The 23,896-nt window shown below is 34.0% G+C and overlaps 1 protein-coding gene across 1 annotated transcript in view; it reads left to right on the top strand.

Moving 5' to 3' along the window:
- Window positions 1–23,896, top strand: part of EIF3E (eukaryotic translation initiation factor 3 subunit E) — a 53,083-nt gene that overhangs the window by 5,391 nt on the left and 23,796 nt on the right. The window contains exons 2-7 of the mRNA XM_038555335.1: window positions 101–215; window positions 1,659–1,776; window positions 3,798–3,840; window positions 4,950–5,054; window positions 9,577–9,702; window positions 10,416–10,540. Coding sequence (XP_038411263.1) covers window positions 101–215; window positions 1,659–1,776; window positions 3,798–3,840; window positions 4,950–5,054; window positions 9,577–9,702; window positions 10,416–10,540 — 632 coding nt within the window. The remainder of the gene's footprint in view (window positions 1–100; window positions 216–1,658; window positions 1,777–3,797; window positions 3,841–4,949; window positions 5,055–9,576; window positions 9,703–10,415; window positions 10,541–23,896) is intronic.

Raw genomic sequence — 23,896 nt, 5'->3', positions numbered from 1 at the left:
AAGCACCTATATGTGCTTATCAGTTGAGTTGGTGCGGCTGTTTATCTTTCTATTTGGAGGTACTTCAGCATACTCACTAGAAAGTAATTTTGTCTTGCAGATATATAATGAAAAAGAATTATTACAAGGGAAATTGGATCTTCTTAGTGATACCAACATGGTAGACTTTGCTATGGATGTATACAAAAACCTTTATTCTGATGATATTCCACATGGTAAGTTTTGTCATTTGGAACTGCAGCTTGCCTCGCGAACTGAGGATGTGTGTGTTAAAGTTTTGTGATTTTTAAGAGCTTTAGCCAAAAGTCTTTAATCAATTATTCGAATGGTTTAAAAGTTCTCTGGATGAAAGGTAATGTGAAGGTTATGTGTCATCTAAAGTATATTATTTTCTCACCCCAAATAGTGTGAAACTATTTTGAAACATGATTTTCAAATATGTTCAGTTCATAGGGTGTATTATCAAAATTGTGCTTATGTATCAGATTGTCTTTTTAGAATGATCTGAGAATGCTGCTGTTTTTGGTCTGCTAACATTTTCATTTAGCATCTGTGTTTCTAAGAGATTTCTTTCCATCTTGAAGTATCTGGGTATATCCAGTATTCTCAAAAGTATTGTCCCCAGTACCAGCATTATCAGTTCACCTGGGAGAGTTATGTCAGAAATGCAAATTTTGGAGTCATACCCCAGATATACTTAATCAGAAACTGCGGGTGGAGGCCCAGCACTTAAATTGGAGCACTACCGTGGCATGATGTTTTCCACATTCTTGTTTTCTGTGATAATAGATGTTCCCTTAAAAAAAGGAAAGTTTTCCCGTTAAGTTTGAAAAATGCTGTATTATTACGCTTATGAACATGGTATTATAAAAAATTCTATGAACGCTTTCAATAGAGAAATAGAGTTTACATTGTTTAAATTGACATTTTCTAAAATTTGATCACAGGTACCCTTTTATGTTTGAGAAACACTGTTCCAATAATACTTTTTTAATGTATAACAAATTATTACACTAGACATAATCACATTTTTTACTTATAGTAAATGACAATAGCTCTTTAAATTTTAGTTTGTGATGAAAAAGTTAACTATTTCTTATTGAAAGTTTAAAACATGCCTGCAGGGTAGGTTATGTGCATGTTTTCTCTGACTCTTCATCATGCAGTAGAAACTAGAATTGGGATGAGAGATTACAGAATTAGATTTATAGAGAGATTACTGACTGGATTTAAATTCCATTCAACCTAATTGAAGATCTATACTAATATGTAAACGCCTCTGAGTCTATTCAGAAACTCTGGGATAATATTCACCTAAGAAAATTCAGTGAGAACAAATACAAAAACACCAGGATTGAAGTCTCTGAAATGTAGAATCAAATAATTTGTTTCATAGCAGCCACCCCTCTCCCAGGCTGTATCAGTATATTCCTCAGTTTTCTTTAAGAATAAGAAGATTCCCTCTTTATGTGCTTTTGCACTGCTAGAAAGAAAAAAAAAAATGGATCTGGGAGACTTACTGAGTTGATGATTCCTAGATATGAATATGTTGGTAAAAAATTTATGCACAATTTAAGTAAACTGAAAAATTTCCAGAGACATCTTCATGGTGAGCAGTATAGTTTAACATTAGAGTACTCCTTTGCATTTTTAATTAGCTTTGAGAGAAAAAAGAACCACAGTTGTTGCACAACTGAAACAGCTTCAGGCAGAAACGGAACCAATTGTGAAGATGTTTGAAGATCCAGAAACTACAAGGCAGATGCAGTCAACCAGGTATCTTCCCTTAATTTGTATTCTGCAAATTCTCTTCTCTGGATTAATACAAATGTTCATTCAAATTTTGTCTAATATCCCATCATAAAAGTTCATGGAGTAATTGACTACTTTATTTATTTTAATTTATCCTTAATGTGTAGGGCCCAGAAATTCCTTAAAATATTAATGCTAGTTTTATTTTTAACTTCTTTACCAGTTACCCAAATCTGATTAAGCTGGAATAGTTTTGCCTTCCTCCTCTCTTTCCAGGGGATATTTAGCAGTGTATGGTGACATTTTTAGTTGTCATAATTAAAAGGTTGCTATTAGGACCTAGCAAGAAGAGGTCAGGGTTGCTGCCAAACATCTTACAATGATCAGTACCCTACCCCCAACAAAGACTTATCCACCTCCAAAGTGTCAGTAGTACTGAGGTTGACATACCTGTGCCTGGGCAGTGCCAAGAGGGAAACCTGAGCTCATTTTATCACTTGGCTGCATTCTCTTGTATCCTTCCAACCTCATTGCTCAGCCCAAGGACGGTGAATAGTGTAGAGCTGATAAGGTTATTTTATTCTTAACTTCCTCTTAACCAGAAATAAATTGATTGCTTGGTTTCCAAAGAAAGCATGTTGCCTCACTCTGACTTAATGTATATCATTAAATGGAAACCCTTTGGGTTATTAGAAATTCTTTAAAATAAAAGCTACTAAAATTGAATATTGCCATTGTGGTAAATCTCAGCTGCCAATGTATTTACTAGAGGAATTGCTGAAGATTTTGCTATGTTGTATCTTTAGTTCATACGATATGTGACCAAACCAAATTTTTAGAGAGATTAGCTCTGTTTTCATTTGTGTTTTGGGGAAGTGTTACCAGATAATTATAAGCAAAACAGCAATATAACCATATTATAATGTAACCTGCTACGTTACTAATGTTCACCACGTTACACTATGTATAACACATACATAATATATCTATTTACACGGACCTATACATGTACACACAGCTATGTCTTAACAAAGCAGACATGTATAGCTATGTGTGTGTGCCTGTGTTATGCTACTTATGTACACTTAGAATAGAATATAATGACAGACCTTCAGGTCACATGTAAGTGTCCACAAAGGAACAGCTGGAATAACCCAGCTGTTAGGGTTCAACAGAAAATTTAGAATTTAAATTCCAAATTTAGTCACTTAAGTACTAGAAACTAATGAGATTAGGATATAAATCAAGATGAATATAGATTTATTAGAAAGTGAGAACTCCTTGCAGTTTAATAGGCATTGGCATTGAGATAAATGAAAGGATGGAATTGTTTTAAAAACGTGTAAACTACTTATTTTCAAAGTGATAATCTCTTCCAACCAATTCGTTTTTAAATTTCATTGAACATATAATATTGTACTTATCATACTTTTCTGAAAATACTGCCACAGTGATTATGGATACAAGGAATGTAAAACAGTTATTCACTGTGATACACAAGTGTTAAGTTTTTTTTTGAAATCTTATGTTAAAATTTCATGCATGTTTCATATTCAGTATTATAATATACCCATGTTAATTTTGGTGATGATATATTCCCTCTCCCATTAAATCTTCAAGTAAAATTATGCTCTGGAAAAACATCATAGCATTTGCTCTGTGATAAGTGTAAGAAAATGTTTTCTTTTTTGAAAATGCCCAGTAAGTGGGCCACTGTGCCCATCTGTCACTCGTTCCTTGGTGTCTTTGTCATCATTTTGTCTTTTACCAGCCTGTCAACATCATAGTTATGCAAAGCTAATTTAAGAAAAGTTCAGTTGAATTGACACTGATATGGATAATAATTATTTAGGGTATATAGCATAGATATGTAACAAGCATAATTGATGAATCTTGTAATATTTTTACTTTTTTCTAGAAGTCTTATTTCTAGTGTTTAAGTATTAAGATATTTAAATGGCTTTATGTGGGTAATGGGATAAGCATTGGATATGCATATTTTGTTTTCTATGGCCTATTAAATACAATCTTTGTTTCTAATTAAGAGATGGCCGGATGCTGTTTGACTACCTGGCAGACAAGCATGGTGTAAGTGATATTTAAAAAATTTTCTATTGTTGTCTTGTTTTAATAAGGCTAATTAAAGAATAGTGTTGCATATATAGGTTTGAGGCTTGACATGAGTTTAAATTCCAGATTAACTTATTAATATAATACCTGGTATGTTTTCAGAACTTCAGTTTTTAAAGATTGATGCTGATGAGAAAATGAGATGCTTATACTTGCCTTTAGGTCCTATTAATTTTCAAAACTTCTTATTTTTTCTAGAATAATCAAGTAATGGGTACCATTTTTTATTTCTGGTGCATTACAAATAAAGATAGAACTAAATTTGAGTTAGAAAAGCTTTGAGCAATAGAATTAATACACTGGCTGGTTTCTGGAAAATAGTAGTTCTTGACATTATTAAGATCTTCGTAAATCCCCAATAAAGGAATTTTATTGTAGACTTTCCTAGTCATCTCCCAGGCTCCTTTCCCTTGTGTTAACGTAAAGTTTGAGGACTTGCATGTAATTAATTCTTCACTTGCATTCGGTTTTATCTTTTATTTAACAATTACTATAACAAGAGGTATGCTGACCACTGTGCAAATTGTTCTTCCTGGTTTCTATAGAGAATGTTTGGTGTGTTTGATAATGTTCTAGTTCAGAGCTCTTCTCTTATATTTCTCTTTCACTTTGCTTTCATTGCTAACTTCAAAAGTTGGTGAAACTTCCAGTTTTTACAGAACTGAAATTTACTGTACATGTTACTTGCACAGAATCACAAAACCTTCTAGGGATGCATGTGCATGTTAGTTGTCTAAGTTCAGTCACTGACAGAGACTTATAACTTAGACCTTCTACTGCAATTCAGATTTTCATTGCAACAAATTAGGTATTGTTACAGCTCATAATTCTTTTGAGACCAGAATTATGAATGATAAGTCCACCGGTTGCTAATGTATGTTTTAAGAATCATGTATTTCTGATCATGATTTTGTTTTATTTTGTTTTTTTTTGTTTTGTTTTGTTTTTTTTTTTTTGTGACACCTAGGATGCACTGAGAGAATTAACTTCTGGAGACATTTAAAGAAGTAAATGGCTTGAATTTTAAAACTCAAAAATAGAACTGAATTTGTTTTTCTTTTTTTTAGTTTAGGCAGGAATATTTAGATACACTCTATAGGTATGCAAAATTCCAATATGAATGTGGGAATTATTCTGGAGCAGCTGAGTATCTTTACTTCTTTAGAGTGTTGGTAAGTAAATTTTTTTTCTTCTCAGATTTCATATGGCTGTCAGTTTCCCTTGGGTTGTCAAAATGTGTCATAGATTTGAGTCTGTATGTAAGTTTTCAAGAATCCTTGAAAGGAGAAAAAAAATTTGTTTTCCCCAACAAAGAACAAGTAAAAATAGGAAAGCTTGTATCAGACCTAAAAATTTGGAGGAAAATTTATCTTGTTCTTGAAAGCCAAAAGTAGAGGCCACTAATTTCTTATTTTATGTATAATTGTATGATGAGCATTATCAAAATTCTATCATGTAATCAATTTGTTAATATTACTATATAACACATTGAATAGCACATCGTGGATGTTTAATAAATATTCGTTGAATAAATCCGTTATTCCTAAATTTAATTCAGTATTTTATGCTGTATACATCCCTTGAGTTTCTTTTAAACAACTGTAGAACTCTAATAATATTTGAAAAAAAATTATGGCTTTTAATAGTAACTTTTTTCCATTTATTTCTATCCTTAGCTATTAGAAAATAAAACTCAATGATGTTTTTTAATAATGAGGAGGAGGGTGAGGTTAAATGGTACTATTAGAGCAAATTTCTAATAGTAGAGAACCCTCTTTGTTATTTTCGTTTGCCTATTTGACAAATTGCTAGATTCAGTGCTTTTGTTTGGGAAGGAGAATTGCATGAAGCCAAAGAAAAAAGTCAGGCTTTCAAATGAAAAGATGTGTTTTTCTCATTCTGCCTTAGTTGTAGGTAATTGTATTAATGCCTTCTAGAGTTATCAAAATGCCCTTGTTTTAACTAGCTTTTCACTTGAGAAATTATAATTTGTTACTCACTTTGGGTTAGTAAGCAAGTACCTGAGTCTCTGATTTCTCTAGTTAATCCTAGATGTTGGGAAATAACTTCTTAAGACAGGGACTTACTGTTTTCTAACCTTGGAAGAGTCTATTTCTTCTGTCTCTATTTTCTGTTGCCTTTATTCTTTTAGCCCCATATGCTTGCCACAAAGAAAGACTTATAGCTGCTTTCTTTCGTTGTTTTCTAGGAAATTAAATTTTCCTTTCGGGGGAGCAGAGAAGGAGAAGAGATTGTTTTATTAAGTCAGCTAATTGCTACACTTAAAAAGTACTTCGGGAGCTTCATTTTTTAGAACTACTATCCTTGCTTCAGAAGAAAATATTTTCAGTGTATTTCAAAATTTGATTTGAAAAAAAATATTTTTCTCTTGCTCCCATTTACGAATATTCTTAATTTACAGATTAGCTATGGTTAGCTTGCAAGTGCATTGAAGGTAATCAGTGATGCTAAAATGTAGTGGCTTATCAGAAAATTCCATCAGTTTTACTTTGAATATTATGAAGGATTTAGGAGAGCAAAAGTTGATTACTTTGGAAATGTAAACAGCTTAAACCAGGATTGTAAAATCAGAAGCCTGATATGATTACAGGTACATGAAAAGAGTTGGTTATTCATATCATTTGTTAATGCTGGGAGTGAATTTTGAGAATGAAGATTTAGTGTCATGTTAGAGTTCTAGCACAGTAAATTTATTGTTGCTGGTCAGTGAGTGAATGTGCCATTTTGCTAAGACGTGGAAACTTAAGGTAACTGCTGGAAATCCAGATATTGAAACTCTTCTAGCATATCCACCCTTGAAAGCAGGTTGGTATGAAGAGCCAACTGTAATGACATGGACTTGAGCCAGAGTAGTACGCATGAACCTTTAGGGGATTAAAAACTTGCTATCCTGCTACAAAAAGCTTTTATCCTAATAAATATATTCTAGTTTTAACAGTATATTACATTTATGTAGTGTGGTTTTACAATTAGTCTGAAAATTTATACAAAGGATAGGTATATATACTTAAAGGTTTTTGAAGTTTTTATGTTTCCTTTTGTTTAAATAAGATCTTAGTTCCCTAATTTAAAAAAATTCTCGGTTTTAAAGCTTTTGTATTACCTAACAGATCTTGTGTTGGAATTCAAATGACATTTGGTTAGGTGATTGATTACCATGATTTGAGCACAAAAATCAATGTTCTACATTAAGAGCAGTCAAAATATAGTGATTGGATAGTGCTTAGAAATTATGTGAAAGTTATTTTAAATTTATGTCCTATCTGTGTGACAAAGCATTTGAGTAGGTGGAAATTGGCTTATTGATTGGAGCTAACCAAGCTAAGTTTAAAACAGTGGATAATTTTACTTTTCTTTTTCTTTTGTTAAGATAGCCACTACATAAAATCTATGTATTTGTTCAAAATCTTGTTAATAGCAAACATTAAAAATCCTGAATTGGATTTGGGATGAATAATATCAGTGTTTTACTTATACTTACTTTTATTTTTTTATAATAGCCTTTTTTCATGTCTAAATTCTTGTCTGGTGGTTGGTTATTCTCTTAAATCTATAGTTAGGGAAACATAAGCTATGAAAGAACCATTGTAACTATGATCTGTGATTAGAATTTGACTCTCCAGGTGACCTATTGTAGGTCAGTGTTGTGTAAATTAAAGCTGTGTGACCCCAGAATCTACCTTTATTTTTTAAAAATGTGATGGCTTTTAGAATACATCGAAAGAGTATTTACATGCACCCTATTTGGTTGTGGTCTAAGAAATGCATTAACTTGGAATGAAATGGTAGAGCAGAGTTGGTAGGAATTTTTTGAACATTTTTTGTTTTAAAAGTTACTAAAAAATAAATAAAAGGGATTAACACTGTATTTTAATTATATTGTTAAAAATCTGCCTTCTCTGGGCGCCTGGGTGGCTCAGTCAGTTAAGTCTGCATTTGGCTTGGGCTTGAGTCATGATCCCAGGGTCCTGGGAGCAAGTCCAGCATCCAGCTCCCTGCTCAACGGGGAGTCTGCCTCTCCCTCTGCCACTCCCCCTGCTTGTGCTTATTCTCTTTCTCTCTCCCTGTGTGTCAAATAAGTAAATAAAATCTTAAAAAAAAAATTTGCCTTCTCTGTGCCTTTAATCTGGCATGAAAATATAACCTCTCCCCTCATCCAGCAGTTATTAAAATAAAAGTGATTTTAAGATGCTAGAACTGTTGGTGATCATATTTTAGTAGCATGGGTTTTGTTATTGTTTTCATTCAGAATTTAAAATTTCTTTCTTTGGGACGCCTCAGTGGCTCAGTGGTTGAGCATCTGCCTTTGGCTCGGGACATGATCCCTGGGGTCCTGGAATCAAGTCCCACATCAGGCTCCCCACAGGGAGCCTGCTTCTCTCTCTGCGTATGTCTTTGCCTCTTTCTGTGTTTCTATCATGAATGAATGAATGAATAAATAAATAAATAAAATCTTTAAAAAGAATAAAATAAAATTTATCTCCTGTAAGTACATTCCATTTGACTTAAAGGTACTTTTCCTTGAATCAAGAAAGCTTAAGTAATGTTGGAAGCTTTGGGTCTTGGCTGAAGTTTCAGGGCTGATGTGTTCTGTTTGATAATATTGCTGTAAAAGATAGATGTCTGTTACTTACTGATTTTCAGATGCATAGCTTATCACATTTTAATATCAAACTGAGATGTATCCTGAATTGGTTGTGGTTTTAGAAAAAAAATTGAACTTCCATTTTTTTGTCTATTACGAATAATGTGTTTGCTAAATGTTATTCAGTACATTATAGTTAATTACTGCCATCAAATTCCTTAATAGGTATTTTGGGTTTGTTACCGTTTTCCATCAGTGGCAGAAAGAGTAGGTGCCCTTAGTCTTCCTCTTTTGTGGTTTAGATTGTGGTATAAAATTTGTAGCTTTGAGGGCGCCTGGGTGGCTCAGTTGTTAAGCATCAGACTCTTGGTTTCCACTCAGGTCATGATCTCATAGGTCATGGGATCAAGTGCTACCCCTACCCCCATCAGGCTCTACACTTAGCTGGTAGTCTGCTTAAAAGATTCCCTTTCCCTCTGCCTCTCCCCTACCTCTCGCTCTCTAAAAATAAATAAATCTTTAAAAAAAATCTATAGCTTTTAAAATTTAAAGAAGTGTAATTTGGGGCAAATTACACTCTCCATGCATCAGTTTCCCCTCTATAATAAAAATGGAGATTTAAAAAATTACCTTTTAGTGTTTCTATTAGGATTATGTGAAAATAAACATGTTATTGCACAGTACATATTCCTTTGATAATTATTGTTTTTTTTTTTTAATTATTGTTATTATTAACCAGTAGACTTGCTTTTTTTCTCTAACTCCTTTCATTTGTGTTGTAATTTGGATATTTTTTTTGTTCTGAAAATAATACTTTTAACGCTGGTTCTGTACCTTACTTTTAAGTTACTCTTTCTGAGTTAGACTGAATATCAAAGAGGGGAGTATTTTTAGTAAAGTAAGTTAAATGGAAACTGTTTAAATCAGTTTAACCAATGTGATCCAATAAGAACTTAGATAATTACTGTTTGGGGTGGAAAGCTATAAGTCTTTTAGTAGGCTAGGTGGATATATGTAACATATAAAATACACAGTATATTTTTTTCCTAGAATATTCAGAATATAATTCATTATGATTGCTTAAACAGGTTCCAGCAACAGATAGAAATGCTTTGAGTTCACTCTGGGGAAAACTGGCGTCTGAAATCTTAATGCAGAATTGGGATGCAGCTATGGAAGACCTTACACGGTTAAAAGAGACCATAGATAATAATGTGAGTTACATTTTTCCAGGGTGGTTCTATGAAATTTCTGTGTATCTTTAATACTTTCTGATAAGGAGAACACTGTACATTAAAAGAAAAAAGAGTAGGGGAGGGAGGAATGGAAGGATAAGTGGGGGAAATTAAAATGGTCAGATTAGCTTTTGTTAACTTGACATAAAAGTTACAGCTGGTTAGGGGTTGACTGGTTTCACTGAATCTCCTTGAAACTGTCAAACTTTTTGGCTCTTGGAGAAATGAAGTCAAGTTTTCATTTCTCCTAAACTACTGCACCTTTTTATTTGTACAGTGAAAATGTCATGATACTATTAGTGCCACCTCAGTGATAGATCCTCAAAAAGTCCTATGCAGAAGATGACAGTTTTCACTTAAAATCTGCCTAATAAAACAACTTATGAGTAATTAGGTCAGTCCTTGCGTGTAAAATGTTTTCTGAAATGTGTAAAATGTTTTCAGAAGATGTATAGTTAGTTTACATCTTCTGTAAAAATGGCATATGGGACATTATGGAATCTATTTCTCAGAGCAGAGAGGTAATTTCTAATGTTGAGGTTCTAGGGGATAGGACTTTGATCATAATGGCCTTAGAGCATGCCTCAGAAGGTTCTCATTTTTAATAAAAATTCTCAGATCAGCAATGTTTATTCTCTTGCCTCTTTTTCATATATTAATATTTACTATGTGTGAATTTTTTAACCCCGTAGTCTGTGAGTTCTCCACTTCAGTCTCTTCAGCAGCGAACATGGCTCATCCACTGGTCTCTGTTCGTTTTCTTTAACCACCCCAAAGGGCGTGATAACATAATTGATCTCTTCCTCTACCAGCCGCAGTAAGTTATTTCACAGTATGATTCTGACTTTCGTTATGTGAAATTACATGGATTTTTTTTTTAACTTAAAAATGTACTTCTCACTAACATTTCAGTTTGTTGTCAACCTTTTTTTCCCTCTGCAAATGATAAATTTGCTTGTTAATTAAAAAAGCTTACATGTAACTCAAGTAAATTATTTGAAAAAAGTGTACTTTGAATTTGCTGAAGTGCTTCTTTAGTGTGCTGCTTATGTCAGCAGCATAGACATCATGTAGAATCTCAGGCCTTACCCGTGAGGAACTAAATCAGAATCGGAATCTTAACAAGATCCCAGATAATTAATATATTCAGAATTAGGACTCCAGGCCAAAGCGTGGAATAAATATATATATCCCAGAGTCCTTTATATCATCATTGCTCAATTATATAACTTTTGGTGCTAAGAAATTCACTGCTTTATGAACTAGACCATTCTATTGTTAGCTGCAAATCAGTTTTGAAAATTTATTTTTCCAATTGAGCTAAGTGCCTTTTGAATCTCATTATTTCTTATTGGTTAGAAGAACAGAAGACAAAACCACTTTGTGGGAGCACTTCAGATGTTTGAAGATAATTTTTCCTGATCTCTTCCTTCAGGCTAAATATCTATGGTTTTATCAAGTGTGTAATTTTTCAGACTCTTTAGTGTTTTGGTTGTCCTCCGTAGGTAGCTGCCAGTTTATCCACAGTCCTCTTAAAATACAGATCTTCAGAATTCTAGGGTTGTTTTATAGATTACAGGGGCAATATTAACTTCTTGACCTGTATATGTGCTTATATAGACATAGTTCAAGATTGCAATAATGGATTGGCATTTGCTTCATGGTATGGCTTATATTGACTATATTGTTGGCTAAACTCCATAACTTTTGAGCCATCTCTTTGTTATATGTTACCAAAATGAAGATATAGTTGTTATATTTCACTTGTTTTCATGTCTGTCAAATTATTACTTTAATGTTTTTCTCTAAAATGCATATTTAATTTATAAAGGTATAGCTTGGAAATAGATGGTATAATACCCTTCTGAATTAAAACATCAGTGAAGATTGAGTTACCTGTTTTTAAGATGTTTTGTAATTTTCAAAGTCTTGAAAATAATATCTATAGCAATATTTTTGGATAAGTTGATGAGATTCTAAACTGAGTCACATTAAGAAATGTGACTTTTAATTAGTAAATGTACTTTAAATGTTTTAGTAAGATTTTTAAGACTAAAATGTTTGACCTCTTCAGTGAAGTTAACATAATAGCACTTTGAATGTAAGAGAAATTAAGTTATTAGTGGTAATACAGATGAAAAGTATCCAGCCAACCTAGAAATGTCAGTAATTTTTTTTTATGGAGAATCAAGGGAACCATTTTTAAATGGTGTATATTCTGTTCTCTGCATTAAATGCTAACTGTTCCCCTGAATCTGGTAAAAAGAAGCAGTCTTAACAGAAATAGGCCTGTTTTATTTTTCATATTAACATTGTAATGTAAGCTCAGTATTAGTATATTTAGTCAGTATTTTAATGACCTGGTGACCCAGTATGTTAAAACCAAACATGGGCAGAGGAGTTTTTGTAACAAGAAATTGTGTTTTTCTTTCCTTGAAAAAAAGATAAAAAGAAGAACTACATGGCATTAGTTAAGATAAAAGACAGTGTATGATTTTGCACCCCATTTTATTTTATTTTTTTTTTTAATTTTTTGTTTATTAGAGACACACAGAGAGAGAGACAGAGAGAGATAGATGGGCAGAGGGAGAGAGAGAGAGAGAGACAGATGGGCAGAGGGAGAAGCAGGCTCCATGCATGGAGCCCGATGTGGGACTCAACCCCCGTCTCTAGGATCACACCCTGGGCTGAAGGCGGCACTAAACTGCTAAGCCACTGCGGCTGCCCTGCACCCCACTTTAAATATAAATGGCAAGAGGTGAAATTTTACAATTTACATAGCATTGTATTTATTCCTTTATTAGAGATATATTTAAGTATGCCCTCGAGATTCATATTATTCACTGTGTACATACTAGCTAATTCTGAGTTATTATTCCTTAAATCCTGTTTGTGGGAAATTCACTATTAAAATTACATATATGCAGTTTTTAAATTTTATTTATTATATATTTTGCTGTTTGCTGAATGCCATAATAAATTGTTTATAATCTAAAAGATATATAAATCATAGTCTGTTGAATTAAGAAAAAGGCTAGTGGGAAAAATTTAAAAAAACAAAAACAACTGTATATTAAGATCCTACAAGGGTGTAATTCTTGGTTGTGGGCTTTACCATAGTAAGCTCAGCAATATTAGCAGTATCTTGAAGATTTATGAAGGACAAAGCTGAACCAACTTCAGAAAGACTGATGTATAAAATCAGAATGCCATCAGTAATTCATAATGAGAAGGATAAGTGGTAAGAGTTCTGACCCTGTAAGTTTAACACCTAGGAAGCCATATAATAAAGAGAAGGTTGCTTTAAGAGTACTTGGAATCAGAATGGAAAGTTAATTTGTGACTGGACTGTTAATGGACCATCAGATTAAGCTGGCCTAATGGATCTATCTTCACAGTAGGACTGTTCTTGCCGTAGTACCAGATAATGAACATTTTTGATATGTATGTCACCCAAAACGTTTAGATGGGCATTTCTAAGATTTGCTTTTTTACTTTTTTCATGATTTCATTTCAGATCAATATTTCTCACTGTGTTCTTACCTCCGTCCCCCATTCTGATTTAAATATATTAATGTCTTTTATCAGGTTCTTCTCAAGTCTTCCTGATCTGGTAGCTTTCTCTATGAGAGATTAAATTGATTAATCTCTTTTGGCTGTGGTACATTGCTTATTTAATCCTTTCAGAGCAGTGATTCTTGAGAGGTACCCTTTTGAGAAGTACTTTTATGCAACCATTACATTTTAGAAAAGGCTTTTTTATTTGTGATAACTGACAATTGAAGTTAATCTCATGCAGTAGTTGAGACACATCAATATGGGATGAAGCTGGAGTATCCAGAAAAATGACTGATTACTGCAGGAAATTTGGGAATGTTGGTTAGTAAAATAGCTACCTACCTGTCTTTAATGTTAAATTATGCATTTTTAAAAGATTTTATTTATTTATTCATGAGATACACAGAGAGAGAGAGGCAGAGACACAGGCAGAGGGAGAAGCAGGCTCCATGTGGGGAGCCCGACATGGGACTCCATCCTGGGTCTCCAGGATCATGTTCTGGGCTGAAGGCAGCGCTAAACCGCTGAGCCACCCAGGCTCCCCAATTATCTATGCATCTTATAAAGGATATGTTTTCTGAGAATTTTAAATAAGAATTAAGGATATATTTCTCAGTATTTTAAATAAGAATTAAGGATATATTTCTCAATATTTATGGAAATTAGCCAAATATGCATTCAAATGAAAAGAGATTAAAAATAACACTTAGTATTTTGTCTCTGTCCTGTTTAATAAAACCTGTAAGGTTATCTTAAGAGTTGATTGATATTCCTAAAATCAGTGTGGGAAGATGATCTTATACTCTGTTTTAGCAGATTTGACCCAGTCATTGGCCTGTAACCTGACACGTAGGGGATGGGTTAAGGATAAGGACAGCTCTTCCTGAATGAAATAAGCCGTAGGAATCATTAGGAATTGGCTTTCCATAGTACTACTTACTAGTAGAGCTACTCTTCTGTGTTTTTTGCAGTTACATATATATTTAGGAAGGAACATTAAATTTAACAGTCTCTTTGATTATTTTCAAGTAATAAAAAGAAGCATGCAAACAACAAAAATAAAAGTATTCAAACTCACTTTGAAATTTCTGTAATACAAGTAGGGGAAGCAATATGGATCAATTCCTGACAACCTTATGACTTATGAGAATTTTAAAAGGTATATAGAATATGTTTAATTAATTAGTAGAACCATTTGTTATGGATACTAGAAATACAAAGGTAGTTCAGTTGAGATTGCAGAAAGTGTCAAGATAAAAATCATACTGGGGCAACTGGGTGGCTCAGTGGGTTAAGTGGCTGCCTTCTGCTCAGGTCATGATCCCAGGGCCTTGGGATTCAGTCCTGTGTCTGACTTTTTGCTCAGTGGGGAGTCTGCTTCTCCCTCTTCCTCTGCCTCTCCCCCCACTCATGTTCTTGCTCTTTCTCTTTGATATACAATCTTTTTAAAAAAATACAAATCAAAATTTTGCAAAAGGTAAATAATGCAAAAAAAAATAGATCATTTTAAAAATTCAATTCCAGTATAATTAACACACAGGTTTATGTTAGTTTCAGGCGTACAATATATTTATTCAGCAATTCTGTGCATTTTTCAGTGCCCATCACAATAAGTACTCTTAATCCCATTCACCTATTTCACCCATTTCCCCACTCCTCTCTCCTCTGGTAACCCATCAGTTTGTTTTCTGTAGTTAAGACTGTTTTTGGTTTATCTCTTTTTTCCTTGTTTTCTTTCTTAAATTCCACATGTGAGTGAAATTGTATGGAGTTTGTCTTTCTCTGAATGACTTCACTTAGCATTGTACTCTCTAGATCCTTCTATGTTATTGCAAATGGTAAGATGTCATTCTTTATGGCTGAGTAACATTCCATTATGTATGAATATATTAAATATATATCATATTTTCTTTATTCATTAATCTATCAATGGACAGTTGGACTCCTTCCATCATTTGGGTATTGTTAATAATACTGTTATAAACAAGGAGTATGTATCTTTTCAAATTAGGTTTTTCATATTCTTTGGATAAATAGTAGTGGAATTACTGGATCATATGATAATTCTATTTCTAATTTTTTGAGGAACCATTAAACTGTTTTTCAGAGTGGCTACACCAGTTTGTATATTCCTACCCACAGCGCACGAGGGCTCTTTTTTCAACCACATCTTTGCCAACAGTTTTTTTCTTGTGTTTTAGCCATTCTGATAGGTATGAGGTGATATCTCATGTTGATTGTGACTTGCATTTCTCTGATGTGTGATGTTGAGCATTTCATGTTCTGTTGGCCATCTGTATGTCTTTGGAGTAATGTCTATTCATGTCTTTTGCCCATTTTATATTATTTGTTTTATTTTATTTTATTTTGGTGTTGAGTTGTATAAATTTTTATATATTTTGGATACTAACGCTTTATCAGATACATCGTTTGCAAATATCTTCTCCCATTCAGTAGGTTATCTTCTAGTTTTGCTGATTGCTTTTTTTTGCTGTGCAGAAGCTTTTTATTTTTATATAGTACTGGTAGCTTACTTTCACTTTTGTTTCCTTGCTTCAGGAGACATAGCTAGAATTTTGCTATGGATGATATTAGAGAAATTACTGCCTGTGTTCTCTTGTAGGATTTTTATGGTTTCAGGTCTCATATTTAGGTCTTTAATCCATTTTGAGTTTGTATGGATGTAGAGTATAAGAAAGTGATTCAGTTTTTCTTCTGCATGTGGCTGTCCAGCTTTCCTAATACCATTTGTTGAAGAAACTATCTTTTTCCCATTGCATGTCCTTGCCTCCTTAGTCAAAGATTCATTGACCATATAATTGTGGGTTTATTTCTGGGCTCTCTGTTCTGTTCCATTGATCTCTGTGTCTCTTTTTGTGCCAGTACCATACTGTTTTGATTATTACAGCTTTGTAATGTATCTTGATACCTGGTGTTGTGATACTCCAGTTACGTCTTCTTTTTCAAAATTGCCTTGGCTGTTTGGGGCTTTTGTAGTTCTACACAAATTTTAGGATTATTTGTTCAGTTCTGTGAAAAGGCTCTTGGTATTTTGATAGGGATTGTGTTAAATCTGAAGATTGCTTTGGATAGTAAGCACATTTTAACAGTATTTGTTCTTCCAATCCATGAGCATGGAATAGCTTTCATTTGTGTTGTCTTCACTTTCTTTCATTAGTGTTTTGTAGTTTACAAAGTACAAATCTTTTGCTTCTTTGGTTAGTTTAATCCTAGGTATTTTGCTATTTTTGGTGTAGTCATGCCTGGTATTTTCTTAATTTCTATTTCTACTAGTTTATTAATGGTGTATAGAAATGCAGTGAATTTCTGTAAATTGCTTTTGTGTCCTGAGACCTTACTGAATTCATTTATCACTTCTAGTAGTTTTTAGGTGGAATCTTTCGGGCTTTCTATATATAGTGTCATGTCATTTGCAAATAGTCAAAGTTTTACCTCTTCCTTACTGGTTTGGATGCCTTTTATTTCTCTTTCTTGTCTGATTGCTCTGACTAGGACTTCAGGACAATGTTGAATAAAAGTGTTAAGAGTCAACATCTTTGTCTTGTTCCTGACCTTAGCAGGAAAGCTCGAAGTTTTTCACAACTGAGTGTGAGGTTTTCCATATATGGTCTTTATTAGGTTGAAGTATGTTTCCTCTAGACCTATTTTGTTGAGGGTTTTTAACATGAATGGATGTTGTACTTTTTTTTTTTTTTAATTTTTATTTATTTATGATAGTCACACAGAGAGAGAGAGGCAGAGACACAGGCAGAGGGAGGAGCAGGCTCCATGCACCGGGAGCCCGATGTGGGATTCGATCCCGGGTCTCCAGGATTGTGCCCTGGGCCAAAGACAGGTGCTAAACCGCTGCGCCACCCAGGGATCCCTGGATGTTGTACTTTGTAAAATGCTTTTCTGGCTTCTATTTAAGTGATCATATGGTTTTTATCCTTTCTCATATTGATGTGATATATCATGTTGATTGATTTGTAAATGTTGAACCCTTGCATCCCAGGAATCAATCCCTCTTGATTGTGGTGAATGATTTTTTTGTATTGTTGGCTTTTGTTTTTTAATACTTTGTTGAGGATTTTTATATCTATGTTCATCAGAGAGGTTGGCCTGTAGTTCGTTCTCTTTTTTAGTAGTGCCTTTATCTTTTTTTTTTTTTTTTTAATAGTGCCTTTATCTGATTTTGGTATCAGAGGATATATTTGGATGCTTTCCTTCCTTTTGTGTTTTTTATGAAAAGCTTGAGAAAAATAGTAAACGTTGGTAGAATTCACCTGTGCAGCTGTCTACTCCTGGACTTTTATTTGCTGGGAGTCTTTTGATTACTGATTCAGTTTCAGTGTTGATAGTTGGTAAGGTTTGTGTGGGTCTCTTGTTATGGAGCCTTGCTCCACTTTAGAAAATTCCTGCTGCAGGGGTTAGAGGGGTTGGGTGTATCATGCCAGCTAGGTCCTAGCTGGTCTGCTGTAGGAAATCTGTAGCCTCTTGGGAGGGAAGTTGGTAGGGTTATCAGAAGAGCAGGGGTAGCCAGTGAGGATGGGTAGTGTTAGGAAGGTTTGTGCATTGGGAGGAGATGTGGAACCAACTCCTGGCTGGAGAGGGTGTGTCCACTGGAGAATGTGGGGGTGTGGTGCTTTGTTAGGAAGCTAGGTGGAGAGTGTTGTCCGCACTGATTCCTTGCAGGGACCCAGGTATCTGAGAGGCAAAGGGGGGAAATGGCACCTGCTACCTCTTTTGTTCTTGGAGAAGTCTTTCAACAATCCCTACCTGTCCAGCATAGGCTCTGAGATTAGTAAACAGATCTCCCTCCTGCATACCCCAGATATTTTTTCAAACTGCTGCGTTTATGCTGTGTCTATTAGAGGCTATTTGTTGTGCTCTTTAAGGGTGAGGACTCAGTGTCCCCTCCCTGCTGGCTCCCAGAGTCACACCTACTGATTTTAAAGTTCCAGGTATTAAGCACTGATGTAACAACTTGTGAAATTACATGCTTCTGGTTTTCAAAGTCAGATGTTAAGGGGATTTGTTTTCCCTGTGTGCTATTCTTGTGCCTGGAGTGTTTGGCATGAGGTTTCCTTTCTCTCCCCACTTCAAGCCCAAGGCATCCCTCTGTTTTCTGAACAATCCCTTAGGTCTCCTTAGGAAAGTCTCCACCCGTATCTCTGCTCTTTCTACCCACTTTGATGCAGCCTCTTTTTTTTTTGCACGGAGCTGTAGAGAGTCTGTTTTGCCAGTCCTCAGGCTGTTTTGTGGATTATTTACACTGTTACAGGGTTACTAGTTGTATCCATAGGATGAGGTTGAGTTTGGGATCTTTCTACTCTGCTGTCTCCCAGAACTCCTCCTAAAAAGTAGATTTTTAAAAAAATTTTAAGGTAAGATAGAGACTCATAGCCATAGAAATAACATTAAAATGACACTCAGAATTAAGATAATTATGAAGCTATTTTAGATTAATAGGTTTAATTCTTCTCTTCATTTGTACTTCCATGGTTCATATACAAAAAGACAGTACCTTTTGCCATTTAAAATCTAATAAGTTAAAAAATATATAAATTTTATAGGTTGTAGTTTCTGAACAGAGTACATTAAACCTAGAAATTATTTAGAGTCTTATAAAGAACAGAATCAAAGAAGAGAGTAAATGTTCATAAAACACAAAATTTTGTCAAAGCAACACTCAGATTAATTCATATTTTTGAGTGCTTATTCAGCTTTTAAAACCTTGATTGAAAGTACAGAAAAACACAACAAAGGCAATGAAAATTATCAATGTTGAAATTACTAATATTAAACCTGATAATTTCATTTCAAGAATGAAAAAAGAATTAGAAATGAAATGGCTTTTTATGGGAAGTGATATAATAATAAAAATGACAAGGAATACTGTTATACACTTGTACGATTTTCTCCAAAACCTGAAATGTCCTAAGTGACACAAGTGTTACTTTATCAGATCAGTTAATGAGGAAAGAAATTTGAGATGGTTTTGTTTTGTTTCTCAGTGATTCCACTAAAAGGATGTGATGGATTTATTGGTCATTTTGGTGCATTAGAAAAAAAAGTATGTTTTATATAGAGAGATAGCCTTCATTTATCTTTATAAGGCAAATAGAACTCTATTGGAATATCCAATGGGAGCTTTGCACTCCCTGCAGGACCTAAATTAACATAGATACAGGGGAGCTATTGGATATTTATTAAAAAAGAAAGTTGACATATTTGGTAATTGACAAGTAGTAAATTGATTATAGTTGACTCATTTTTTAAAAATTACTTAAGAATTTAGTGAGAGTGTTGACATTTACATTTTTGCAGACTTTTCCATTTCTGGCATAAACTAGATTTTTTATACCTACTTTCATACCTGATGTTATTTTTTTCTGAAGGATATGAAGAAAACTTAGTCTCACACATACTTATAGTTAGAAAAGAGCTGTTTTGGGTATCCCTGGGTGGCTCAGTGGTTTAGCCCCTGCCTTTGACCCAGGGTGTGATCTTGGAGTCCTGGGATCGAGTCCCACATTGGGCTCCCTGCATGGAGCCTGCTTCTCCCTCTGCCTGTGTCTCTGCCTCTTTCTCTTTCTCATAAATAAATAAGATCTTAAAAAAAAAAGAAAAAGAAAAGCTGTTTTAATAAAGCCTTTTCAGATGTGAATATTCTTTTTTGGTAATCCAAAAAAACTCAAGTAGTGGTACTTTAAAGGTTATTATAAGTGGAATCTGAAACCTTACTTGGTTTTTTGAATCCTAAACTATAGTGGTCAGTCTTGCACTTGATGGATTTTGTACTTCTCTATATAACATCATACATTGGTTGGGAAATCTTGGATCCATGAGTTAGGCAGATATTCCAAATTATGTTCACATGCAATACCAAAAAAAAAATCACGGGATCCCTGGGTGGCTCAGCGGTTTAGCGCCTGCCTTTGGCCCAGGGCGCGATCCTGGAGCCCCAGGATCGAGTCCTGCGTCGGGCTCCCGGCATGGAGCCTGCTTCTCCCTCCTCCTGTCTCTGCCTCTCTCTCTCTCTATGTCTATCATAAATAAATAAATCTTTAAAAAAAAAAAAAAAGATCACTCATTACTATCACCACTAAACCTATTAGAAAAGGCTTAAAGTACTGGAAAGTAGTCAAGCTCTTGGTTGACAGATATTTTCAAAAATTCTGCTTTTTCTGGGAAAATTCTAATTTTATCATTTGTTTTTCTTAAAGTTTAGGCTCACTTTTAATTTTCTAGAAAATATCTGCCAAATACCCAATTCTGAATAGCTTTGGTTTATCTGTCATCCATTGTTTTAAGTAAAAGTAGTGTTCTGTGAGAGAAACAAGTAAGCTTACAAAACTCAATCTTACAAGTGCTTTTCCCTAAAATAACTGAGACACTGAAGTATATTGCAGAAGAGCATTATACATACTTCCCACTAAGTCATACAGAATATTAAAAAGATTAGTATAGAGGGGTTGAATTTTATTTTTAATCAATAATTTGTACTGCCTAATCAAGGACGTAGTTTAAACAGGCTTTTTTTTTTTTTTTTTTTTTAAGATTTTACTTATTTATTCATGAGACACTGAGAGAGAGGCAGAGATAGAGACTGAGTGACAGGAGCCTGATGCAGGATTTGATCTCAGGAACACAACCTGAGTGAAAGGCAGATGCTCAGCCACTGAGCTACCCAGGTGCACCGGCTTGCTATTTTTTTTTTTTTTTTTTTTTTGACTGCAAGTATGGTAGTGGGAAAAAAACAGTGCTAGCATAGAATGATGCCACTATCCCAATTTGTGCTAAGATACTCAAATTTTCATTTATTTGTTTGTTTACAATTCATTGAATTTTAGTAACTTTACCAGATACTGCAACCATCACCATAAATCAATTTTTGGATATTTTCAACTGCTCAATAAGGAAACTTCATGGCTGTGGAATTGTGTTTTTGTGTGTATGTGTTTTTTTTGTTTTGTTTTGTTTTTTGTTTTTGTTTTTTTTAAACAGTGTGTTAGCACAAGTGGAAAATAACTACTCCTGCAGGATTATAGCTTTCACTTTTCACTAAAATACTGTGCTTATTCTTCACTTACCATAAGGTCAGGTTACCATTGTTTTTTCTTCCACATTAGTAATGTCTTCATGGCTCTTTTTGAGTTTTGCTTGATTCTAATCTTTTTCATACAAAAATATAACTAGTTGGCTTGGCATATCATTGTGTTAGCCATTTTTCTAGATTGTGGAGTACCTACCAGTAAGTAGTGTCATTTGCATTTGTAGGTCTGCAATCAGTATGTGCTTTCAGTTGTCTTTGATTAATACTAGAAATTTGTGGAGAAGTTACTCTTCCTGTTTTCAGGTTTTTTTTTTTTTTTTTTTTTTTTTTAAGATTTTATTTATTTATGTGACAGGGAGCACAAGCAGGGTGAGTTGCAGGCAGAGGGAGAGGGAGAAGCAGGCTCTGGCCAAGCCGGGAGTCAGATGCAGGGATCATCCCAGGACTGCTGTGGGATCATGACCTGAGCCAAAGGCAGATGCTTAACCAACTGAGCCACTCAGGCACCCCTGTTTTCAATTTCTAATAGCACAATAATACAATTAAATGTGGTTCATTGAGTATATTAATCGATAAAACTACATCAAATTGATAGTTAATATAGATTTTGGACATAATTTTTTTTTGTAGAACAGAAAAGTTCTTAGTTGATAATTTATACTTTTGTCCTTGAAGTGAAAGTTTAGGTACCAGTGCAGGTTAAATAATGTTTTACATCATATATATTACCATTTCTGACATAATTTATTCTGAATCTAAAATGGAAATGATTTGCACATTTGAAAAATGTTGAACTTTTAAATGTAACATCTATAAGATAAGGTATCAAATATAAGACAAAGAAATGTTCATAGGCTATTAGAGAAAAGAATGCATTTGTGATACAATGCCCTAGTTACTTACTCTCCAATTGTAAAAAGATTTAAAGTTCAGTTGGAGTCAAACACTGCCTTGAGTGTTTTCTAACTAAAAACATAAACACCCTAAGAAATTTCTTTTTTTTTTTTTTAATTTTTATTTAATTATGATAGTCACACACAGAGAGAGAGAGAGGCAGAGACATAGGCAGAGGGAGAAGCAGGCTCCATGCACTGGGAGCCCGACGTGGGATTCGATCCCTGGTCTCCAGGATCGCACCCTGGGCCAAAGGCAGGCGCTAAGCCGCTGCGCCACCCGGGGTTCCCGCCTAAGAAATTTCAAGTTTTACTGTTAATAGTCAACTGGGTGGTATTCAGAAATTGTCCTGACTGACCTTTCCGTCTCTATTTTTCCTGTTTTTGGACTGTTCCTGATAAAACTCTTTCTCATGCAGATATTTTAGCTAATCTAGCACAAGATGATGACATTTAAGGTTTCCATCTAAAAAAAATTTTTTTTAAAATTAAAGTTTATCCTTTGAAGTTCTCCTAAGTTACTTGCCTTGTTTTTTGTTTTTGTTTTTTCAGACTGTCTTTCCAGAAATGCCCTTCTCTTCTTTTTTTATACCTATCTCAGCCTGCCTGTTTTTGAAGATCCAGCTCAGGCTTATTTCAACTTTCATGAAGTCCTGTCTATGTATTGTGTCTACTTTATATTTGATATTTAATTACTTAATGCCTTTAAAATAAATAACTTATACTTGCTTTATTTTTCCTTCTAGAGTATAAGATGTATGAGGACAGAATTTTTATTCTCTGTGTTATGATAGCATCTGGCACATTAGCTACTTATATATTTTTTTATTTTGGGATGTTTTGTCTTGATTACTAAATGATCTGACTTGCAATTAGAAAACACTGCAAAAAACTTCCATAAAACTGTATAATTGGAGCAGGGTTTACTAGAGAAAAAATATACTAAAACATTTTTAATTACCTATCATGAAATTATACTTAAATACAATAAATATTGATGTTTCTATTTAAAAGAAAAAAATAATAGGGGTACTTGGGTGGCTCACTTGTTAAGGTCTAACTCTTGATCTCAGCTCAGGTCTTGATCTCAGGGTGGCTCACTTGTTAAGGTCTGACTCTTGATCTCAGCTCAGGTCTTGATCTCAGGGTTGTGAGTTCAAGCCACAAGTTGGGCTCCACATTGGGTGTGGAGCCTACTTTAAAAAAAGAAAGGAAAAATAATAAAATTAGATTTCAAAAATAGAGGAGTTACACCCTCTATCCCTAAATAGTTTATAATCCAAACAAATAATACAAGAAGTAGCTTAAAAACATATTTAACTAAGTACTGATGTATTGTGCATTATAAATACAATAGGTTTAACAGTTTCCTTCCAGATCAGTAAGATCTGGAAAAGTTAGAAGAGTCCAGTAAAGATGAACATTGATCCTGATTTCAGTTGACAGAAAAAGAGACAACAAGAAAGAAATAGAATAAAATAGTACAGCAGACATGTGTAGACTGTTAAACCACATCTGTGATTTTGCTTGTATTTTAATTAAAATAAAACATATCATCACTGATCCTACAAGATTGTGAACTAAGATAACTTAAGAGTCACTTTATCCCTCACTCCCCTTCTTTATGTATTGATTTATGTAGATATACATACATAGGAAGGAT

The sequence above is a fragment of the Canis lupus genome, chromosome 13 (assembly GCF_011100685.1).
Source record: "Canis lupus familiaris isolate Mischka breed German Shepherd chromosome 13, alternate assembly UU_Cfam_GSD_1.0, whole genome shotgun sequence".
In the NCBI taxonomy this organism is placed as follows: Eukaryota; Metazoa; Chordata; class Mammalia; order Carnivora; family Canidae; genus Canis; species Canis lupus.
This window is presented reverse-complemented; position numbering and strand designations above follow the sequence as displayed.